This window comes from Pimephales promelas, chromosome 19 (genome assembly GCF_988280905.1).
Source record: "Pimephales promelas chromosome 19, fPimPro1.hap1.1, whole genome shotgun sequence".
Lineage (NCBI taxonomy): Eukaryota > Metazoa > Chordata > Actinopteri > Cypriniformes > Leuciscidae > Pimephales > Pimephales promelas.
Genome location: NC_142787.1, coordinates 12403828 through 12424439, shown reverse-complemented (window position 1 = coordinate 12424439; position 20612 = coordinate 12403828). Strand labels below are relative to the sequence as shown.

At 38.3% G+C, this 20612-nt stretch overlaps 2 protein-coding genes across 4 annotated transcripts in view; one reads left to right on the top strand and one right to left on the bottom strand.

Moving 5' to 3' along the window:
- The window catches only part of zbtb7c (zinc finger and BTB domain containing 7C), a 29943-nt gene extending 19057 nt beyond the window's left edge, over positions 1–10886 (top strand). For both annotated transcript variants that reach the window (XM_039661015.2, XM_039661016.2), the window contains exons 2-3: positions 4619–5930; positions 9472–10886. In XM_039661015.2, coding sequence (XP_039516949.2) covers positions 4633–5930; positions 9472–10018 — 1845 coding nt within the window. In that variant the 5' untranslated portion in view covers positions 4619–4632 and the 3' untranslated portion in view covers positions 10019–10886. The remainder of the gene's footprint in view (positions 1–4618; positions 5931–9471) is intronic.
- Positions 10887–16031: 5145 nt separating this feature from the next.
- Positions 16032–19813, bottom strand: hnrnpabb (heterogeneous nuclear ribonucleoprotein A/Bb). 2 transcript variants are annotated; one of them, XM_039661033.2, is made up of 9 exons: positions 19696–19813; positions 19081–19254; positions 17948–18116; positions 17708–17866; positions 17474–17629; positions 17193–17289; positions 16944–17111; positions 16772–16854; positions 16032–16638 (listed from the first exon to the last, which is right to left on the bottom strand). In XM_039661033.2, exons 2-8 carry the CDS (start codon positions 19233–19235, stop codon positions 16787–16789), a joined length of 972 nt encoding a protein of 323 aa, XP_039516967.1. In that variant the 5' UTR covers positions 19236–19254; positions 19696–19813; the 3' UTR covers positions 16032–16638; positions 16772–16786. The 2 variants fall into 2 exon arrangements, with proteins under 2 accessions (XP_039516967.1, XP_039516968.1); XM_039661034.2 differs by having other exon boundaries at positions 17498–17629.
- Positions 19814–20612: the final 799 nt, after the last annotated feature.

Sequence of the window (20612 nt, the reverse complement as noted above, 5' to 3'; positions counted from 1 at the left end):
TTTGAACGATCAAAGAACTGAGGGGGTAGTTTGGGTTTTTACTCACAGTGTCATTTATGTTTTGAGATATGACACATTGTGATTGATGTTGAACTCAGAACTAGTAATGCATGAACGAGTAAAGGTGAAAATAGGAAATATCTGCAAACAAGGTAAGCACTGATCCTGCTTCAATCACACTGCATGCGTTCATTTCACATCTGAGCTTGTAAACGACCATTTTTATCATCAATTCAGACTGATTCACACATAGGTTTAACCGATTCGTTAAAACGGACGATTTTGTGAATCAAGCGCCACTGAAACGTGCTTATTGCATGTTCGTTTTAACAACAAGGACAACACCGCAATATCAAAGAAACACATCTAGCTTTTTTTTTGCAATGCTCCTCCTGAATAGCGGTGCAGGAAACACTGGTCCACATGCATGCATCTTTTTCAAATCACAAACGCTTCTCTGAGCTGAAATGAGTGTGTGGTGTTTTATCAGGCTGAAGGGACCGTGTGAGGGTATTTTACGAGACGTTCTTCACGTCTTTCCACAAACTGCGTAGATTAAGATACACCAGAACTAACCCTGAACATTGTTTTCAGATCCTCAGATGATCTCTGAAGAACATCCATTAACCTCAAGCAGGGCATCTGATTTGGCGTTGCAACAAAATGCAGCAAATAAGCATCTGAAAAAATGAATTTATTTGATTTATAATCATACTTATATTATTTTAAATTGCTCAGGGGATTCAAAATTTACTAAACGAATGTTTTAAATATTTGAAATATAACCAAATAATATTACAATCTAAATGTAAACACGTTCATAGAACAAAACTCTACATTTAAATATATATATATAAGCTCACAAACGAAATTTAATATGTTTAAACTATAACTATAACAAATAGCCTTTACTGAAACGATAATGAGCAGGATGTGAACATCACAATAAAATAGTACACTGTGGAAAATGACGTCGTCTTTCCTTATCGTTAGAAACATCACAAGCAAACCGCAAAGGCTACGTCTACAGACTAATTCTACGACACTCCAATTGAGTGCAAATTATCAAATGATTTTAAAACAAAAAGTGTAAAAAAGTACGTTCTGTCTGTCTGGAGGAGGACAAACTGAGCTGCGGTCCAGTCGCAGATATCAATCTAAAGCAAGCTCTTTCCTAGCAGTGCCACATCAACAGTTTCGACAGGATTTCAGATAGCATCTATCGCTGAGGTGTGTGTGGGTCAGTCAGCTCGGTGGGAACCAACAAGGACAACGGCTTAATAAACATACTCACTCTAGGTTGCATGTAAGGGTATGGTCAGGATTGAAACCAACAGAAAAGTCGCAGACAAAATTTAGCAAGAAGTTAGACAAATGATCCAAAAGGTTTTCTAATTGATGTACGAGTATATAGTTATTATTAAGCGCAACATGCGTTGGCACACACGAAGGAGTAAATTGTCACGGTTTGAAGGAGTTAGTCAGTGTTAAGCGTGTGTGGAGGGGCCAGTCGGCCCTCAAAGACACACACTATAATTATGGGAGTGAGGGAGGAGGTGTGGAGGGCCGGACTGAGAAAAGAGGAGACGAGAAAGGCATGTGCTCCCAGGGTGGGTGGGAGACCTCACTGTCTCTCTTCCTTCTTTTTTCACTCCCTCCCTACTGTTGTTTTTAGCTCTGAACGCCTATTTAACTTGGCTGGATTTTCCAGGGTGGGGCAGAGTTTTTTTTTTTTGTTTTTTTTTTTGCTCAACCTGTCAGGGAACTTCTGGGGACATGAAATTTCATCCTTCCCTCTTCCTCGGTCTTTCTCTTCGTTTCTTTCTGCAATTAAACATTTTAAAGTGTTTGTGTTGTTTGTACACATGCAGTTAAAGGGATAGTTCACCCAAAAATGAACATTTTGTCATCATTTACTCTCCCTCGAGCTGTTCCAAACCTGTATGGGTTTCTTCTGTTGGACATGAAAGCAGAAATGTTGAAGAATGTTGGAAATCAAAAAAAAATAAATAAAAGGATAAAAAGTACTGTGGACGTCAATGGGTGCCATCAACTGTCTGCACCAACATTCTTCAAAATATCTTCTTTTGTGTTTTACAGAAAAGAGAAATTAATTCAGGGTGAGTAATGACAATTAATGAGGGTGGGTAATGATAAAATTGTCACTTTTTGGGTGAACAATCCTTTAAAAATCATCAAAAGAATAAAATGTTATTTATACACAATTAGCAAAGAACAAACCAATCAATTATAAATAATCCGAGGCATTATTAAATGCATTGCATGTTGGTTCATAAAGGCCAAAATTTTTTTTTTTTTTGTGGCATCTATATTTATGTATATTTACCTGAAGGGTCACATTGTTTAAAACACAAGGCTCTCAATTTAAAAGATGTATCGCGTGTTACTTGACTATATGTTCAAACGGTAATTATAGCATCAGTCTCCTAGCAACAGCAGAAGCGACATTAAAATCCTGATTGGTAAGTGCTGAGCTCAATGTTATAGAGAATCAAGACAGACAATGTAGGGAAAAAAAATCCAGAAACCACCAGTAGCTCATTTTCTTTGGCTCAGAAGCCGTTTTTGGACCATTGAACACCAGTTGATAGCTTTCGGTGGTGGCGGGACGTATGAAAGCATCCATCCACACATGCCTGCAGTGACCACGGGGATGAGACACACTGAGATTAAACTCTATTCATAGTCATGAATGAAGGACAATGCTGCCAAAATGCCTCTTAAAAAGTCACTGTAAACATTTCAGGGAATCCGCAGGTACAATTCGGGCTCCATTCATGAAGGACTGTAGTTTAGGAGCAACTGAACAGAGTATGCAAAAATATAGCTTTGCAAATACTTTATTATTGTTGGACACTGTGCACATCTAAATTAGACATGACTAAAATAGAATAATATTAAAAAAAATGTAATAAAATAAAAACGATTCAACATTGCATGCCTGTTAATTAATCAAAAGTAATTGCAATTAAGTAGCCCCATTAGGGCTCTCAAGTGATGCAAGTAAAACTGGAGGTGGTGGGTTACGTTTACTCATGCCCTGACACTTTTTTTCCCGTGGAAAGCAGAAACTAGAGCCTGACCCCTTTTGCCTTCCTGTGTTGTCTTGTCTTTTCTTTCCGAACGTGATAAAGATAAGTGTCAGCTTTTCTCACAATGCAAACGATCTGATTTATTTTGCTATCTGCAAGGCCTACACAACGAAATAGCCACTGCTTTCAATATATGTCATGAAAAGCAGAAGCCTGTGGAGCTGCTGTTTGATCGCAATCAGAGAGAAACAGAGATTTGATCCTTGCACGCTCTATGGGAGCTAATGAATTATCTGATGATGTGGCGCATCCTCTTTAACCGCAAAGTGCACGCACACACAAATTACACACTTTTGCAAAAACATTTGCTCAAATCTCATTGTATATCAATAATATTGTAATGTAGATCTGGGTGATATGGCCATATATATTCTCACAATACTTTTATTACTCCCCATTTCATTTGATATCAATATTAATAATTTATACTTTTAACATGGAAGGAAATGCATTCCACATGTTTGAAAATGAATGTTTGTTACAAGTAAACTTAAACAACATTACCATTTTATTAATGAAATCTGTTGAAATTCTGTTTTAAAAATGTTTTATGATTTAATAAAAATGTATCATAAAAAATGGTGTCTGGTGAAATTCATTTAATCAATCTTTTAAAATGTCAACAATTGAAAACATAACAATTCATTTACAACAAAATACTGCATTTTTATTATTAAAATAAGGTGCAACACAACAGAACTTGTATACTAAAACATGGGTGAACAAATACCTTGGTTATCCCTAAATCATAATAATAATACTTTTTTAATTTTTTCAAAGTTGCAAATACAATTTGGAGTAAGTTTTACAAGAAAATACTACTTCCGTCTTCCTAGAATTTCACGTTAAATTCAAAGTGTCACCCCTTCTCTTCACAATTATTTGTGAAATTTACTAGCAATTTCAGAATGAAAATCCTACACCAGTTTTTAGCGTGTACACAGTGAAAAATATTTCTGTCAATTTCAGTTAAACTGAACTACAGTAGTCAACATTTGAAGTGGATCAAAAAAGTTAGTCGTGCGAAAACAAGAACAGGGATTGTTCAAAATCATTTATAACTTTGATGAAAGGTTTTGATCCACTTCAAATGTTGACTATTGTATTAATTTGGCAGTTTGTAATGCAAAGCTATAGCCTGCATTCTAGCATCTAATTGTGTCGAAATTTACTCCAAAATTAATTATTGATATGATTTATTTGTTTTTTGATAAATAGGATAACAAACTGCAGCTCTTTCAAGAAACTGCTGAAGACGTATGTTTTTCGGCAGCACTTGATTCAGTAGTACTAACACTTTCTCTTCTCTTCTATTCTTTACTAAAAAAAATGCACTAAAATTAAACTGAGAGGGCTTATTGCACTTACGTATTGTTGTCCTACTGTTAGTTTTACTGCTTCTATTTTTCTCATTTGTAAGTTGCTTTGGATAAAAGCGTCTGCTAAATGAATAAATGTAAAGGTAAATGTAGCTCTGACCAATTTCACATTTTACCTGTACACAGATTCCCCAGAAAAGATGGCGCACACAGACGAGGACCTGATCGGAATCCCCTTCCCGAACCACAGCAATGACATCCTGTGTAGTCTCAACGAGCAGCGGCGGGACGGGCTTCTGTGCGACGTCATCCTAGTCGTCAGGGATCAGGAGTACCGGACCCATCGATCAGTCCTGGCCGCCTGCAGCCAGTACTTCAAAAAACTCTTCACGGTGGCCACCGGCTCCAGTCGGGACGCCAACCCGCACGCCATCTACGAGCTGGACTTCGTGGCGCCGGAATCGCTGACGGCCATTCTGGAGTTTGCGTACACGTCGACGCTAACGGTGACCGCATCCAATGTCAAGGAGATTCTGAGTGCCGCGAGGCTCCTGGAAATTCCCTGCATCATAAACGTGTGTTTGGAAATCATGGACACAGGTGGAGGGGGAGAAGGACCTGCAGAAGCAGAGGAGTTTGAAGGGGATGACGAGGAAGACGAGGACGAAGAGGAGGAGGTTGACTCGAAAGATGGAGAATTTGAGGACGATAACAGTGAGAAGTCCGCACAAGGAGATGTGGCGGAAAACCAAGATAAAAGCCTAGAGGAACGAAAAGTTTGGGAGGACAGGAGAACGGACAGCCCACCCTGCAGCTCGCAACAAGAGGCGCCGAAGCCAGACCGTGATGGACAAGAATCCCAAAGACGCCCATTGGACACTCCAAGTGCTGGGAAACCCAGAGGCCCGGAGGGATTGGAGGGCCGGGCCCTGAAAGACTTCTCCATAGAGTCCTTACTTCAAGAGGGGCTGTATCCGAAAGTGCCAGGCTTGGAAAGAGGAGCTGGATTCTCACCCCTTCTCCCAGGCTTTTATCCTCCAATGTGGGCTGCAGAATTCCCGGGCTACCCTCAGATTCTGGAGCCCCGACACCGTTTCCCCGCTGCGTCGCTGGAAAACAGCCCTCTCGACCTCGCAGTCAAGAAAGAAGTCATCAAAGAAGAGCTAAAGGATGAACCCACGAACCCTATCCTTCACAGAGACTTCCTCAAAGACTTTATGAGTCCAGGTTTGGGTCTAACCTCGGACCCCGCTCTCGGCCCGATCAAGGAGGGATCGGACTTGCGGTCCTACCTGAGTTTTCTTTCCGCCTCTCATCTCGGGACACTGTTTCCTCCGTGGCAGCTGGAGGAGGAGAGAAAGATGAAGCCCAAAGCGTCACAGCAGTGCCCGATCTGCAACAAGGTGATTCAAGGAGCGGGAAAGCTGCCGAGGCACATGCGAACACACACGGGGGAGAAGCCCTACATGTGCACCATCTGCGAGGTCCGCTTCACCAGGTGAGTCGGGTTAGATGAGAGCCGCAAACTTCAGTAAAGATAGTTAATTACCCCTTTTCCACCAAAAAAAGAACTGGTTCGGAACTGGTGCTGGTTCAAAGTTGGTTCGGGGTTGGTTCAACTTGCGAACCACTTCAGAACCTATTTGTTTTTCCACTGACTAGAGCGCCCAGGGAACGACGTCATTACATCACTGTGTACGTCGCCATATGTCTTAGCTAGAAACGCTTGCAAATACAACATTACTTTCGGATTATCTCTAACTCGTATACCCAGAAAGCTTTAAAAACAATTGAAATATGTAAGTCTTATAATCTTTTCGTTTGATATGTAATTTTTTCTGATAAGTTATGTACCCCTGTAATTGTGTCAAAAAAAATTACAAAAATAGAAACGCTTGTGTTTACTTCAAGCATAACAATTACAAAGGCGGACTCCATCGTGTTTCTGCAAATGTTTCTCTTGGCTTTGCGATCCTTTATTAATATGTTTAGAACACATCTAAACCCGCCCCAGCGCCCGACGTAAGCATGACGTGGTAAAAGAACGGTTCTAGTCCAGCAAAAAGTTGGTGCAGCTTTGGAACCAGTTCACCTGGCCAAGAACAGGTTCTTTGGCTGTCGAAACACAAAGAACTGGTTCGTGCGCAGGCACTGGCTCTGAACCAGCTCTCAAAATGCTTCGGTGGAAAAGGGGCTAATGAGAGAAGATAAAGGAATTGATACTAGTAAAGTATACTTTCCTGTAGTTCCCTCGTTAAACTTTGTATTTTTGAGACACACTTGTAACAATTATTACTAAACATTTAATTTTATTATTTGTATTATTTATAATTGTATTTTATTTCATTTATTATTAAATTACTCTTTTAAAAATAACTTTTACACTTAATAGTTAAAAGTTTAAAAGTTGATGGGAAGAATGATGGTAATATTTTATATACATTTTTAAGTATTACAACTACTATTTACCATTTAATTTTATTATTTTTATCAGTTTGATTTATATTGTAGTTGATGGGAATTACGGTGGGTGTATTTTGTATTTTTCTATTGTAGTTTTATAATTATTATTTACCATTTTAACTTATTTTTTTTTTTGCTTTTTTAATTTATCTTATTTAGAATTCTATTTAATTACTTTTATTTTTTAATTAAAATTATCACTATTATTATTATTTTTTTGCCACCTTTATTTATAGTGATTGTTGATGGGAATGATAAGAGGAAATGGAGACATTGTTAATGCACAACAACACCATTAAAGTGATAGTTCACCCACAAATTTAACTAAAAACTTGCCATTTACTCGCCCTCATGCTGTTCCAAACCTAATCTTTTTTAATCTGACTTTCCTTAATCTGAAAACGTTCAAAACCTCATGAGCGTGAAAAAGTTGGGTGAACTATCCCTTTAACATTTCAGGACTGTTTTTAACATCATTCAATCAGATATAGTGCAAGAATAACACTTTTAAAAAAACAGACAAATTGAAAAAGGCAAAGAATGTTTTACAATGACAGATTTACGAGAAATAATTCTGACTTGCTGTCCCTCAAACAATTTTTTTCCCTCAAACAAATTACACTTGACTGTCTACAAGAATAAATAGCCTCTTTGAAGCTGAACAGCTAAGCTTCAGTATTACAACAATGAAATGGCACATGAAAACTAGAGCAGCATCATAAGGACCAACCTGCTGTGAAACACTTTATGCATCACTGTGGTCGAAGCCCGCATGAGGTTTCCACACTGTAATAAAAGCCAAAGCGTGGTGATGTTAATATAAGACCTACATTTCACTTTTGGACTCAAACGCTCTGTAAAGGAATGAAATTTCTATGAGTGAGATCTAGAGTGAGAAATAGATCAAACAAGGTTTTTTTAGCTTCTGGATAACTCATCTGGATACCACATAACAGGAACACTAAATCCTGAGTGTTTCGGTTTTCATGTTTTTAGGTTCTTCTGTGGCTGCTACAGTTGAGCAACTTGCAGATGTATGCTTTTCAAGTATGAAGGCGTACACATGTCTGTGTGTTTTCTTACATGCATATTCAATCGAAGGCGCGTGAGAAAGAGTGTTTACAGTGTAAACGTGATGATACACAACATTGCTCAAAAAGTTGCCCCATATTATCATTTTAAGATTAGAAAATAGATTAAAAAAAATCCCCAACGGGTCCTCAAAAAGTAAAAAAAAAACATTCATATGTATGTTATAAAACTTCTTAAATAGAATAACAAACATCCTAATTACTTTAAAAGGTCTAACATTTGGGGAGGGACAAAACAGCAATCACAGCCTAATCTGATTTTTAAAATGCAAAAAGTGATGAAGTGAATTAAATAAATAGATTGCTTGTGATTTACTGTTTACGAATTATGACAATGTTTACATTATGGTGCTTAATATTGTAATATGTTTCAGATGAGCATATTTTATCGCCAGCGATAGTAACGCATAGACATTTCAAGATCTGGCATATTTTGGGCTTCTTTTTAATGAAAATCACACATTATGTATAATTGATTTTACAGTAGTGATATTCTGGTCACAGAATTCAACGTAAACGCTTCTGTCTGAGCTGCTCCGTCACAGAAATGAAAGATTAACTCTTTCCCCGCCAGAGGTTTGTTTTTTAAAATTGCCAGCCACCGCCACCATTTTTTGATAATTTTTTTCATTAAACTTTCATGGCCCCCAGAATATTTTTAACAATATATCAAAAGAAAGAACATACACTGTAAAAAAATATTGTTGGTTTAACTTAAAAAAGTAAGTAACCTGGTTGCCTTAAAATTTTAAGTTGACTGAACTGGAAAAAGTGAGTTAATACAATGAAGGAGATTGATTTAATCATCAGAAACTCTAAATAATAAGTTATCTGAACTAAATAAATTATTTAAGTTGATTTGACAAAAGAAAAAAATGTTGTGATAACAAATTAAAAAAAAAAAAACTCTGCTTTTAAACAACAACAAAAACGTGCCTTCTTGCCTTATTTTTTTATCAACTCTTGAAAGTGGGTACATTTCATAAAAAAGCAACATCTTGAACAAAAAGCTACAAAAATTGTGTGTTTTTTTTTCTCTCAAAGACTACAACATGCATAAGCAATGCTTTTATCACTTGTTTCTGCTGCTTTTCGCCTGCGATTTGTTCAGGAGATTCGGCACTCTTTCAGAAGATGTGTAATAGCGCCCTATATACCGTATAACAGTGAAAACACGGAGGAAAATTCCATCAATGGCGAGGAAAGAGTTTTTTGTAGTATCTGAACACTAATTATCGTTAAATACAGTTTGATACAGAAATATTAAAAAACCTAGTGTACTTTTTTATTTTAACAACTTAGGCAAATAATAACTATAAATAACTGCTTGTAAATGTCTCCTTGTATTCCTTTATTAAGAAAAAACATAGCACCTTTTTTTAATGCGCTCCTAATCTTGTTTTTTAATTTTTCTGATTTTGCATGTGCTCCTTGGGAAAAAACACCGTACACAAAAAACATCTTACAAGTCTTACTCTTTTTCAGGCAAGACAAACTGAAGATTCACATGCGCAAGCACACCGGCGAGAGGCCCTACATCTGCCTGCACTGCAACTCCAAGTTCGTTCACAACTACGACCTGAAGAACCACTTGCGCATCCACACGGGCGTTCGGCCGTACCAGTGCGAGCATTGCTACAAGAGCTTCACGCGCTCCGACCACCTGCACCGGCACATCAAGCGCCAGAGCTGCCGTGTCTCGCGCCCGCGACGGGGCCGAAAGCCCTCCGCCTGGCGGGCCACCAACTTCCTCTTCCCCCAGGATCCCAACGCCCTCCAAGCCCCTTTGCTGGCTCAGCGGGCTGAGAAACAGCAGCCTCCGGGAGGGAAAACCATGGAGGACGTGGACGACAGCCGTGGACAGACTGACAGGAATATCATCTCAGAGGACGTGAATAGGAAGCGGGGCGTGTTCGCTTTCGCCATGGCCACGGAAGACGTTCTCCCCCACCCGCCCTTTTATACGGCGCCCTCTGACCCCTGGGCCGTGAGACTGGAACGAGCCCCGCCCATTCCCGAAGCCGCAAAGTGACTTTTCCGTTAATTCCTGAGCTCTGATTGGCTCAGCTTGAAACAGCTGCTCGCTTCGGAGAAGCCTCGGGTTCGGACTCTGTAATATTAAGAATAAAAGAATTACGTTTTTTTTTCATTCGTTCGTTCGTTCGTTTCATAAGTCAGCTTCCAATGGGATGACAGGGATTTTAAAAACTTTTTAAATGACTAGATTTGGATGTGCTTTTTTGTTAAAGCTGTTTTTGATGCTTCAGCGTTTGCTAAGTAACAATGGTGATATGCTCATAGACTGTTCAGTGCAATGGAGTATGTGAAAATTGAATGCAAAAAAATTGACAATCAGGTATGCTGAAAGAAAAATAAGTCCTGCTGAAATAAGCTACAAGCTTTGATGTTTGCATTGCATTATCTGACAATGGTTCTCTAAATCCCGAAGACAGGAAAAAATTACAAACCTACACATTGTACATCCACTATGCAAAGTACAAAAGTGGTTACATTTCTAGAATTACAACAGAAACCACAAAGACAGATGAATCAGAAAAAGTCTCAGGAATTGGAAAGAATTTTTAACACGCACAAACAATAAAACCTTTTTTACAGCCAAAATAAGATGTCAAACCAATCTGCAGTAACGTGCAAATTAAAAATGCAAGCTATTTTTCTCATAATAACTTTCAGGATTTAAATTATTTATATTGTGCATCTCAATCAACCCCTGATTAAACTGAACGCTCTTGTCTGCAACATTTAAAATGATAATTTGTATAGATGGCTTTCAGGTTCTATGGTGGAATTGTTCATTATCGTAGGTATTTCTATACTGAACATTGTAAAACATCCAAAGATGTGTTGTTAAAGAACAAACTTGAAATCCAATGTTTTAACCTCTTTTGCAAAGCAGTCTTTCTTTTCACGTGTGTCTTGGAGGTACAGGAAACTAATATGGGGGGGACATGTCCACAACCTTTCATATCTGAATGGCTAGAATAATTCAGCATCGTTTAAAACGAAACAAACATATTTTCATGCTATTTATGCATATTTAAATAAGCCTTGGCTATATTTTACTAAGAGGTTTTGTAAGACACTAACACGTTCGTGTTCTGGTTTATCTGAAGAGGGAGCGTGTTTTTCAAGAGAGAATGTGTGTCGAAGCAGTATCTGACATCAAATCCTCAAAACATTTCTGAAATAAAAAGCTTTTATCCAATACAAACTCACTGATTTTCCCCTTTAGGACTTTTGTCTAAAACACCCACAAAACACCAGTCTAACAACCCAAGAGCCACCGTACAAGTACTCACGATGACAATTGACATGACAATTTAAAATCTCTGCACTTGACAAAGCATTTAAAATGTTTTTATCTTGGTGTGCAAAATGCAAAGATGTTTCAATGGCCATGTAAAATGAAGGTGCTTAAAGATTTGTATATGTATATATGAAGCCCTTCTGTGGCTACCGGTGGGAACTTACTTGCACTATTTGTTTGATGATGTTTTTAATATTGGTTACGATATATTGCTTTTTCTTAAAGATTTAAAAACACACAAAAAGAATACAAATACAATACAAAAAAATCACAGAACATGTCTGAGATATGCACTTTACTCCTCTTTAACGCAGTAATAAGAGCCCCTAAAGGGACGCGGTGAAGAACAAAAAAAGAAATATTACAATGCTTTTGCGCAAAGTTTCTCTGAGGATCGCAAAAAATCATTGAAATATATTTTATCCACCACCATGTCCCTTTAGGGGCTCTTTACAACAACAATTTCAGTGAAAGTCATTTTTATAAATGTGTGTGTTATTTGTATATTAGATTAATCCCTGGGAAAAGGAATTGAATTAATTCAAGAACTGGAATACAATAAAAAAAAAAATTTAAAAAGAAGCTTTTTTTCTTTTTGTGCCCATTGCTTTCTTGGAAATCTGACAAAGGCCAACGCTGAACTTCAGAACTGGATCATTTAGAGAGGCTTTTATCCACAGAGGTCAAGAGCATTAACCGTCTCTTTAGAGTATTTTAACGTTAAGTGCCATACTCAAGAAGACCATGAATTGTTCTCCCTCCTAAACGTCCAGCTTCCTGGATGATGCACCAGCTCTTTAACGGCTAACTTACCTCAACCTAAAATTACTCTGAAATCATAGCATGTGGTAGTTTGTTATGACACAAGGTGGTGAGGATCCGACAGACAGCCCTCTCTGGCACAATTAACCATCTCTGTGAGTAATCTAAACCCACACGCTCTAACTGTGCGTTCATTATGAACCAGTTTCCCAAACACATCCTAATGCTGTCTTACACTATGAAAGGATTTAAAGTAGGATCGCCATTTTCCATTTGAATCTCTCTGAGCACCAAGTTTATTCTCACCATTACTTTTAATGTCTGAAATGACTTGCATCGTGTGTTTGCAGTTTTGGATTAGCATCTCAGACTGACTCTTAATTTGAATTGAATGTTTGCACCATAAAAAAAAATGTAATTGGTTGATTACAATCTTACAACATTAAAATATTTTCGTCAGAATAAGCTTAATATTTTGCATTAGATTGCTTCAAATTTAATCTTTACTTTAGTCTTAAGTTGTGACAATGACTCAATGTTTAAGTTGAAAATGGCTCATTCACAATTACACCAAATGAAGTCTTAAAATCATAACCAATTAATGCATTTTATATACCTTTATTTAAATGGCCACCTCTTTCACTGATATCTAGCGCCCTCTAAAGGAAATGAGGACGAGATACACATTAACAAAAGTAAAGTTCTTTTATCTTCAAACACATTTTCACCCCCACTGTTACTCCCTGTACATTCTATACCTTTTGATGTCATTTCTAGTGAGAAATTACAATTAAATATCCGTAGTAATTAAAAAGCTCTCTTGATTTTGCTAAACATATGTTACACTACCTCAGAAGTCCAGTTAGGAAGCATTAATCATTTGAGATTGAGAATCAGGTTACGTTTACACAACAACGATGTGCTACAAACGGAAAAGTTTTTTTTTCTTAGTACAGATGACAACTTTATCAAAAAAACTTTCACTTTGAAACCTCTTTTCAAAAGTTTGCATTTCAAGCCACCAAAATGTCATTGTTGTGTAATTGAATGGCCAAAACGCATAAAAAGTCTTCCATTGGACAATTACCTTCTCTTTGATTTGGGACTGATTTGCCCCAATAGTTGTGTGTTTTGTTAGGGTGCTTGTAGCTGAAACCCAATCAGATTGCACATGGTAGTCCAGCTCCTCCAGGATGGCACATCCTACAAACCATCGCAATAAGGTTTGGTGTTTCTCCCAGCACAGTTTAAATAGCACAGAGTAGATAGCGGGAGATGAGGAGTTACACAAGGAGACCTGGATAGGGGCAGTGGAAGGGCAACAACCCAGCAGCAGGACCGGTCGTATCAGCAAACAACAGAATTGGCAGTTCTGCCATTGGCACCCCGTTCTCTTCACGAATTAGTGTAGGTTCACACCGAGCACACGTGATAGACGTGAAAAGTCTGGAGATGCTGTGGGGAACATTATAAGGCCCTGACGTCCCCCTCATGTTGGGGCGCCAATGGCAGACCTGCCAGTTCTGGTGTTCCCTATACCAATCAAGCTGTAAGGTGCTGTGACTGTGTGAGCACAGGTCCCACTAGAGGACATCAGGCCCTCATGCCACCATCATGGAGTCTGTTTCTGACAGTTTGGTCAGAAATATGCACACCAGTAGCTTGCTGGAGGTAATTTTCGGGGGCTAGCAGTGCTCCTCCTTTTCCTCCTCGCAGATACTGGTCCAGCTGCTGGGGTGTTTCCCTTCCATGGCCCTGTCCAGCTCTCCTTGCAACATCCCAGAGGTTCTCAATTGAAATACAGGTCTAAGGAACATGACAATAGAATCAACGCCTTCGTGCCAACAAGTAGCCCCACATATTGTCCAGCCAGGTCTAAGAGGAGATCCTCCAGGACACCATCTGCCATCTCATCAGGAGCATGCCCAGATCTCACCGACGAAAGGTGAGGTTAATTAACTGTACAAGTACTAACAACATGCACTTAGAGTTAATTAACCTCATCTTTCCTTGGTGAAATTGAGTTAAGCCTAGAACTGCCATGGCCTCCATCCACGACGATTCTTTTGATTTTGTAATGCAAATGTTTACTTCTTGCCTTTCAACCTGCACGTTTACTGCTACTTTCTTTAAATCGTTATTTTGAACCGGATCTTCCGGGCGAACTGATATAGGTTTAAACGCATTTGAAATTCGTTTGCAAAAGAACTTGGGATTGAGAGTAAAACTTTGATGGCCACGTGTAGAAGGCCTACGACGCAATGTTTGAATAAACGTGGTCATAAACAATAGTATTTCAATATTTTTATAACCAAAATGTGAATAATTAACATGTCTAAAGCAAAAAGGCAACCCCATCAAAAGGATTTTCACCCAAAAATGCTAATTCTATCTTAATTTACTCACCCTCAATCGTGTTGTTCCCGGGTTTGTGCCAAACCCGCACCTTCTTCAGAAGACAAAAGAAAATATATTTTTTGATGAAATCCGAGAGCTTTCTTTCCCTCCATTGACTGTATCGTTATATGCAACTACCACTTTGACGCTTCAAAAATTTCATAAAAATATCCTAAAATTAATCCATATTGAGTGGTTTGCTAGTCCAAGTTTTTTGAAGACTCGATCGCGATGAGCAGACATAATTTTCTCTCTTTTGGTCAGTGAACAAAAACTTCTTAGGTTAACTTCGTTTTCTCTTTATCTTAAATCACACTATTTAACGTTACTCATTTAATTATAAACTATAATTTAGTAAAGAGGTCTGTAAACTAGTCATCAAATACGAAATGACCATTAATTTTTAAACAACACTAGCGCGCGGCTTTCTGTAGAAGAAAGAAGAATTTGTATGTTTTCCAAACGACGTTTAACCTTGGCGTCATAACTTGAATTTATCTGAACACACATTTTAGCATAACATTTATAAAAACAATTTAAAAAAAAAAACACTTAAAGAGAGCATTCATAGAACGTTATTTGGTTAAAAAGAAAAATAAATAAATAACCACAAGGGAGCGTTAGGGTTTCGTGTTTGCTGGCCCGGGTAATCACTTAAAGTAATTGAAAATTGATTTTTTTAAAAAAAGGTAATTTATGTATTGAGTTTCATTAGGATTAAACCAAATGAAACTCAATATAAAATATCCCCAGCATATTTACACATTGTTTTATTTGACCAAACACCAAATGAAGAGACAGTACAAAGATCTAATTGCAATCCAATTAAGGAGCAAAAAGATTACTTGTCATCCATCAGTATAGAAAGGTCAAGTTAACTTAATGGCACTGTGGGCTGCTACTCTAAAAGACAGTGTGCTTTGTTACATACTGCAGATTTAGCAAATACACCAAGTATTCTAAGAATATAGAAAAGTTGCATTGATTTTGCATTGTATAACATAGTATATAATTCATCAATTATAAGGCTAGAACAGAAGTACACTACTTCAAACACAACCTGACTGAAAATCAAATCATGAATAGAAAAAAAATCATAAGCAGTTTCCATAATACTTAGTTGCTTTAGCCACCTTATTTTAACTTGAATTGCAAGGCTTTTGGCATCAGCCGTTTCCAATAATTGGAGTGGAGCAAAAGCAAACCATTTTGCAACAAACTGGCATTAGTTACACTATTGGGTATTGATAAGAAACCCATTGGTTTGGCATGCCTGGCATCCTTCAGCAATAAATACTTATTTGGCTAATGAATTAGAAGTATTGCACTTTCCCAATGCTTGTTAGAAGAAAAGTTGGATACAGTTTAGCAGTTGCTATGCATGCAAAGTGTTTTTTTGTTTTTTTTTACATGTATGTAAAAGTGTAATTTAAGATCAAGTGATGGCTAATGCCAAATTAAGGGTTTTGAAAGCAAAATGTGTTAAATTGTCACAGCACGAGTCATGATTAAAACAATTAACATTAATGTTATCCAGTAAACAAGAACACTTCCAAAAAAACTTACAAGTCATTTATTTTTACCAAAAACACTATAGGAGCAATGCGACTATGGCCGCTGGCAAATATACTAATTGACAAACTTAAGCAATATAACTGAAAAGGCAAATCAAAAACAGTTTTAAAATCAAAGCTAACAAAAGTGGAAAAACTTCCAGTCACTATTAGACATTACCCAAAAACGCTGACATTCACTAGACTCTGGTTTTTAAAAGACTCTCTCCAACACTACGCAACAGGATAAGCATAGTAAGCATCTGGAAACATTGAGAAAAATGTACTCAAAATTGTTTTATTTCAAAAGCTCTGGCAGCTCCCGAACCTCATGTGGCAAATCCAGTAGACATGTAAAATACAACCATACAATACATTATTCAAAAAAGGTACCAAAAAGTACAGTAAAAATAACACTTCCATTTCTGGAAATGTGGACAAAAGGAAAATAAAATTAAAATAAAAATGTGGAAGTGTGACTTTGCTTCCCCTATTCATCGGTTCTGTACAAATGGGTCATGATCTTGTCCGGTTAAAGGAAAGAGTCTGCATGTGTGTGTGAACTGTTGTCGGCGTCACCGTCAGACTCATGGTTTTTGGGAATACGTCAGTCTGTGTAGAAATGGACACATGTGGTCAGTGGCAACATAAAGGTTAGAAAACATCAAGACAGACAAATGCAAGAACCCTGGTCATTGGTTGTACATTTTACAAAAAAATAAATAAATAAAAACGCATATGCTACCTGTTCTGTATGTGATCAGTATGGTTTGTAGCTACTCTGGTGGCCGCGTCTCGGTGTCTTTCCGTAACTCGCGCTGCCTTGGCCTGGGAAAAAAAACAAACAATGTGTAACTGAGTGAACATTGAAGAGACACGAAACGATCATAAAAAGCATCTGGAAGATGCAAACTTACTGTAGTCATAACCACCACCATATCCATAATATGGAGAGGAATAGTCGTAGCTGCCATAGCCACCGTAACCACCATATCCCTGCTGGCCACCGTAACCGCCATAGCCTTGGTTCCCATAGCCCTGGTTCCAGTAGCTGTTATATCCCTGGTTCCAGTTCTGGTTTTGGCCTGAGGAAACAGATGTTGCAAGTTTAGACGGACTTTAATAACGATGCCATTGCTGAAACGCTCATAAAAGGGTCCGCTTACCCCCACGACCCCTGCCGCGACCACCTCCGAATCCTCCGCGGGCACCGTACTGCTGCTGCTGGTAGATCTCCTTGGGCTGGGCGATTTTGATCTCGCACTGATATCAGAGACAAAACAGATGAGAGCAGAGCCATGACTGCAACAGGCCGAAATAAAACGTATATGCAATAAGCCAACAACAGTTGTAATCAAGCAACTGTGCACACCCACAAATCGACTTCATTTACCCACCATAACCATGCATCTATTGCAAAAGTATGAAAGAATAAAAATATACATACAAGGTCTTCCTCTCCATTCGTTACCTTGCTTCCGCTAACGTTATGGTATTTCTTCTCAACTATCTTTTTGACAGCAGATTCTTCCTTGAAGGTGATAAAGACGAAACCTCTCCTTTTGTTTGTTTTTGGATCCGTTGGAAGTTCAATATTTTCCATCTGCAAGCGTTAATCGATAAAACATTAAAACTGGTAGACAAGTTAATATTAAACTTTTTATACTCAGTAAAAACTCACCTCTCCAAAGGCCCCAAAGTATTCACGGATCTTCTCTTCTGCAGTTTCAGGGTTAAGGCCACCAACAAATATTTTCTTGACCGGCTCTTTCTTCATGGCCATGGCTTTCTTGGGATCGATCTGTCGGCCATCTAGTCTGTGTTCCTTTTGCTGTAGCACCTTTTAAAAAGAAAACAAAACGTTGTAAAAATCTGCCATCCAATAAGTATTTGTACGGGAGTGAAGCAAAAGCATCCATACCTTATCCACACTTTCTGCTTCTTTGAACAAGATGAATCCAAACCCTCGTGACCGGCCGGTGTTTGAATCCATCTTTATGGTGCAGTCTGTCACCTCGCCGAACTTTGAGAAGTAATCCTTCAGATCTTTCTTACTGGTGTCCCAGCTGAGTCCTCCAACAAACATTTTACTGCATAAAGAAAAATTTTTTTTTTTTAAATTAGACCCTGCATTAAAGCACAAACAAAAAGCAAGCTCATAGCATCATAGAGTACCATAACTGTAAGTCAGATTCAGGAAGAAAAATGTACTTGAAATGCCACCGTTGAACAGTTTTTTAATGTTAAACAAACTATATTACTCTAATGGGTGGATATTACTCTGCAGAATCATGGGTAATGTAATCAAGTATCTAAACACAGACAAGTCTCAACTTCTATTTGTACAAAAAAAAATTATTTGTTAATTTTCAGTTTAATCGTTAATTTGGTTCACTCTTGAATAGTAAAAATCCCTATGGAAAAAAATGGAATGCTTCCGGATATCCAGAGCTGCTTAAAGTGGGCGGGCACTAACATACATGAATGCATGTGCCAAATTGTAAAGTCTGATTGGACATGCCAGTGTCCACACAAACTACATTAGGGACCGTTTCCAGGCAACCATATACAACTTTGCCGAAATATTTTACCACGCAGAACTGGGTTTCCCATAGTTAAGGTTTGAAGCAAGGAATGCCACTTAAAGGCATAGTTGACCTAAATGAATATTACCATCATTTACACGGTCTCAAGTTGTTAAAAAAGCTGTAGGAGTCTGTCTATTTAGAACATTCTTCAGAAGACTACCGGTTTGGAAAAACTTGAGCGACAAAATAGCAACTCCTTTTTAAGTGAACTATCCCTTTAAAACGGCAGTTTGGTGATTTTACCGCGGTAACTTTAGATAGTGTACAGGCCGATATAATAGCTGCCACCCGCCAGCGTGAGTTTCGAGCCTGCTAAACAACCCTTATCTCCAACAATGAGCACAACACCGGGCATTAAACCACCCCACCCCCCTCTATTAACAAAGACACATGGCGCCAAGCAACTTGACTTAAAACACACGGTCTACATTAAGCATGAAACCGCAATTAAACTGAATTTTCTTACCCAGCATCTTCCTCTCCCTTGCTGGCGTCGATCTGTCCTCCATCACCGTTCTCCTCATCCTCCACCGCGGCCCCTTCCGCGAGCTCCGCTCCGTTCACATCCTCCTCGTTCCCGTTCTCGGAGGTCTCCATAAACTGCTGCTCTGCGTCGGCCATTTTAGTCTCTTTTGATCACCTTTGGATTACAAATGATTAAGGTTTAGTTCGCGGTGTGAAATAATAGGGACGGTGCCAGAATAATAGAGTAGCGAGCAACACGGTTAACCCTACGCCATTAGATTTAGCGCACAAAAGCTCGATTTCAGGTCTTAGCTTACTAAATGCACAAGAAAACAAATGGAATCAGGCGCGAAACCGTGTTAGAAGCGTATAAAAACGCGTCTGTCTTCTGAAAACAAAACAAAAAACAAAAGATTCATTCAGGCCGTTTGCAGAAAGCTAAAGAAGCATGCAAAGCTAAACGAGCTAACGCTACACGATCTCATCTAGAGTCGTTTCCAGGTACGCAGAACGCATAAACAAGCTTTTTCATCTAATATTCTGTTTTACGTATAGTCTCGTTAAATATACTTTAGCAGAACTCGAGAAGCATGCGAAATTAAATTAACCGGCTTACTGTAAAATATTGGCGCTGAAAAGCCGCTTTCCAAGATGGACTCTCGCGTACAGTACCAACTCGTGGCCAGTTTTATAGCACCGGATGAGCTCGTTTGAATAAAACAAGCTGTGACTGGATGACTGGGAGTGACCAGGCAATGATAACGTTCTTTGATTGGCCAGTGACTGTAAAAGCCCCGCCCCGTTATGGTTTCCTCTTGCGCACTTCTTTTCAGCTCAAACGCTTTAGCACGAGATGTTGTTCAAAGCGCGTGCACGATAAAACACGATAGTGAGAGCGTTGTGCAATCAAACACAATGGATACCAGCGTGTACAATACAATACTATATATAATATATGAGGGTTTTTTATACATTGGTTAGGCTTCCCAATTAATTTGATTAATTTCCCCCCTCCTCGTCGATGAAGGACTGCGCGAATTTCTAGTCTTAAATATTTTAAAGCCGAGCATAACAAGCAGAATATGTTCACTTTCGCTTTTTTTCACGAACCTTTCAATCCTAGAAAATCTCGATTTAAAATTCCCTGATATTTCTTGTTTTAGTTTTTTCTTTAATATTGGAACAGTTTCAATGTAAGAGTTAAAAGGTTTGGGGGGGGTTTGTAAACCCTGTTTCTTTTTGAACAATAGCTTTGTGGGTATTATTCAGTATGTCACTATTACTATCGTTATAACATATCCTTAAAGCATACATTTTCTATAGACATCCTTTGCGTGTTATAAATGTATTTTCTTTTGCCACAGTCACTACATGTTGCATATGTGTGCTTTAATTTGATCAGACTTTAAATTGATGTTGCTTATAAGCTGTATTCAGCTTCCCAAATAAAAACAAAGAAAAGTGAGGGTAAAAGAAACTCCCAGACCTAAAGTGTGTCATGGTGTGATTTTATAGCACTGAACAAAAACACTT

Coding starts and splice junctions, on each gene's coding strand:
- hnrnpabb (XM_039661033.2), bottom strand. CDS start 19,235: ATGGCCGACGCAGAGCAGCAGTTTATGGAGACCTCCGAGAACGGGAAC. Junction 18,117..19,080: donor AAGGGAGAGGAAGATGCTGG/GTAAGAAAATTC, acceptor TTCTTTATGCAG/TAAAATGTTTGTTGGAGGAC. Junction 16,855..16,943: donor TGGTGGTGGTTATGACTACA/GTAAGTTTGCAT, acceptor TTTTTTTCCCAG/GCCAAGGCAGCGCGAGTTAC.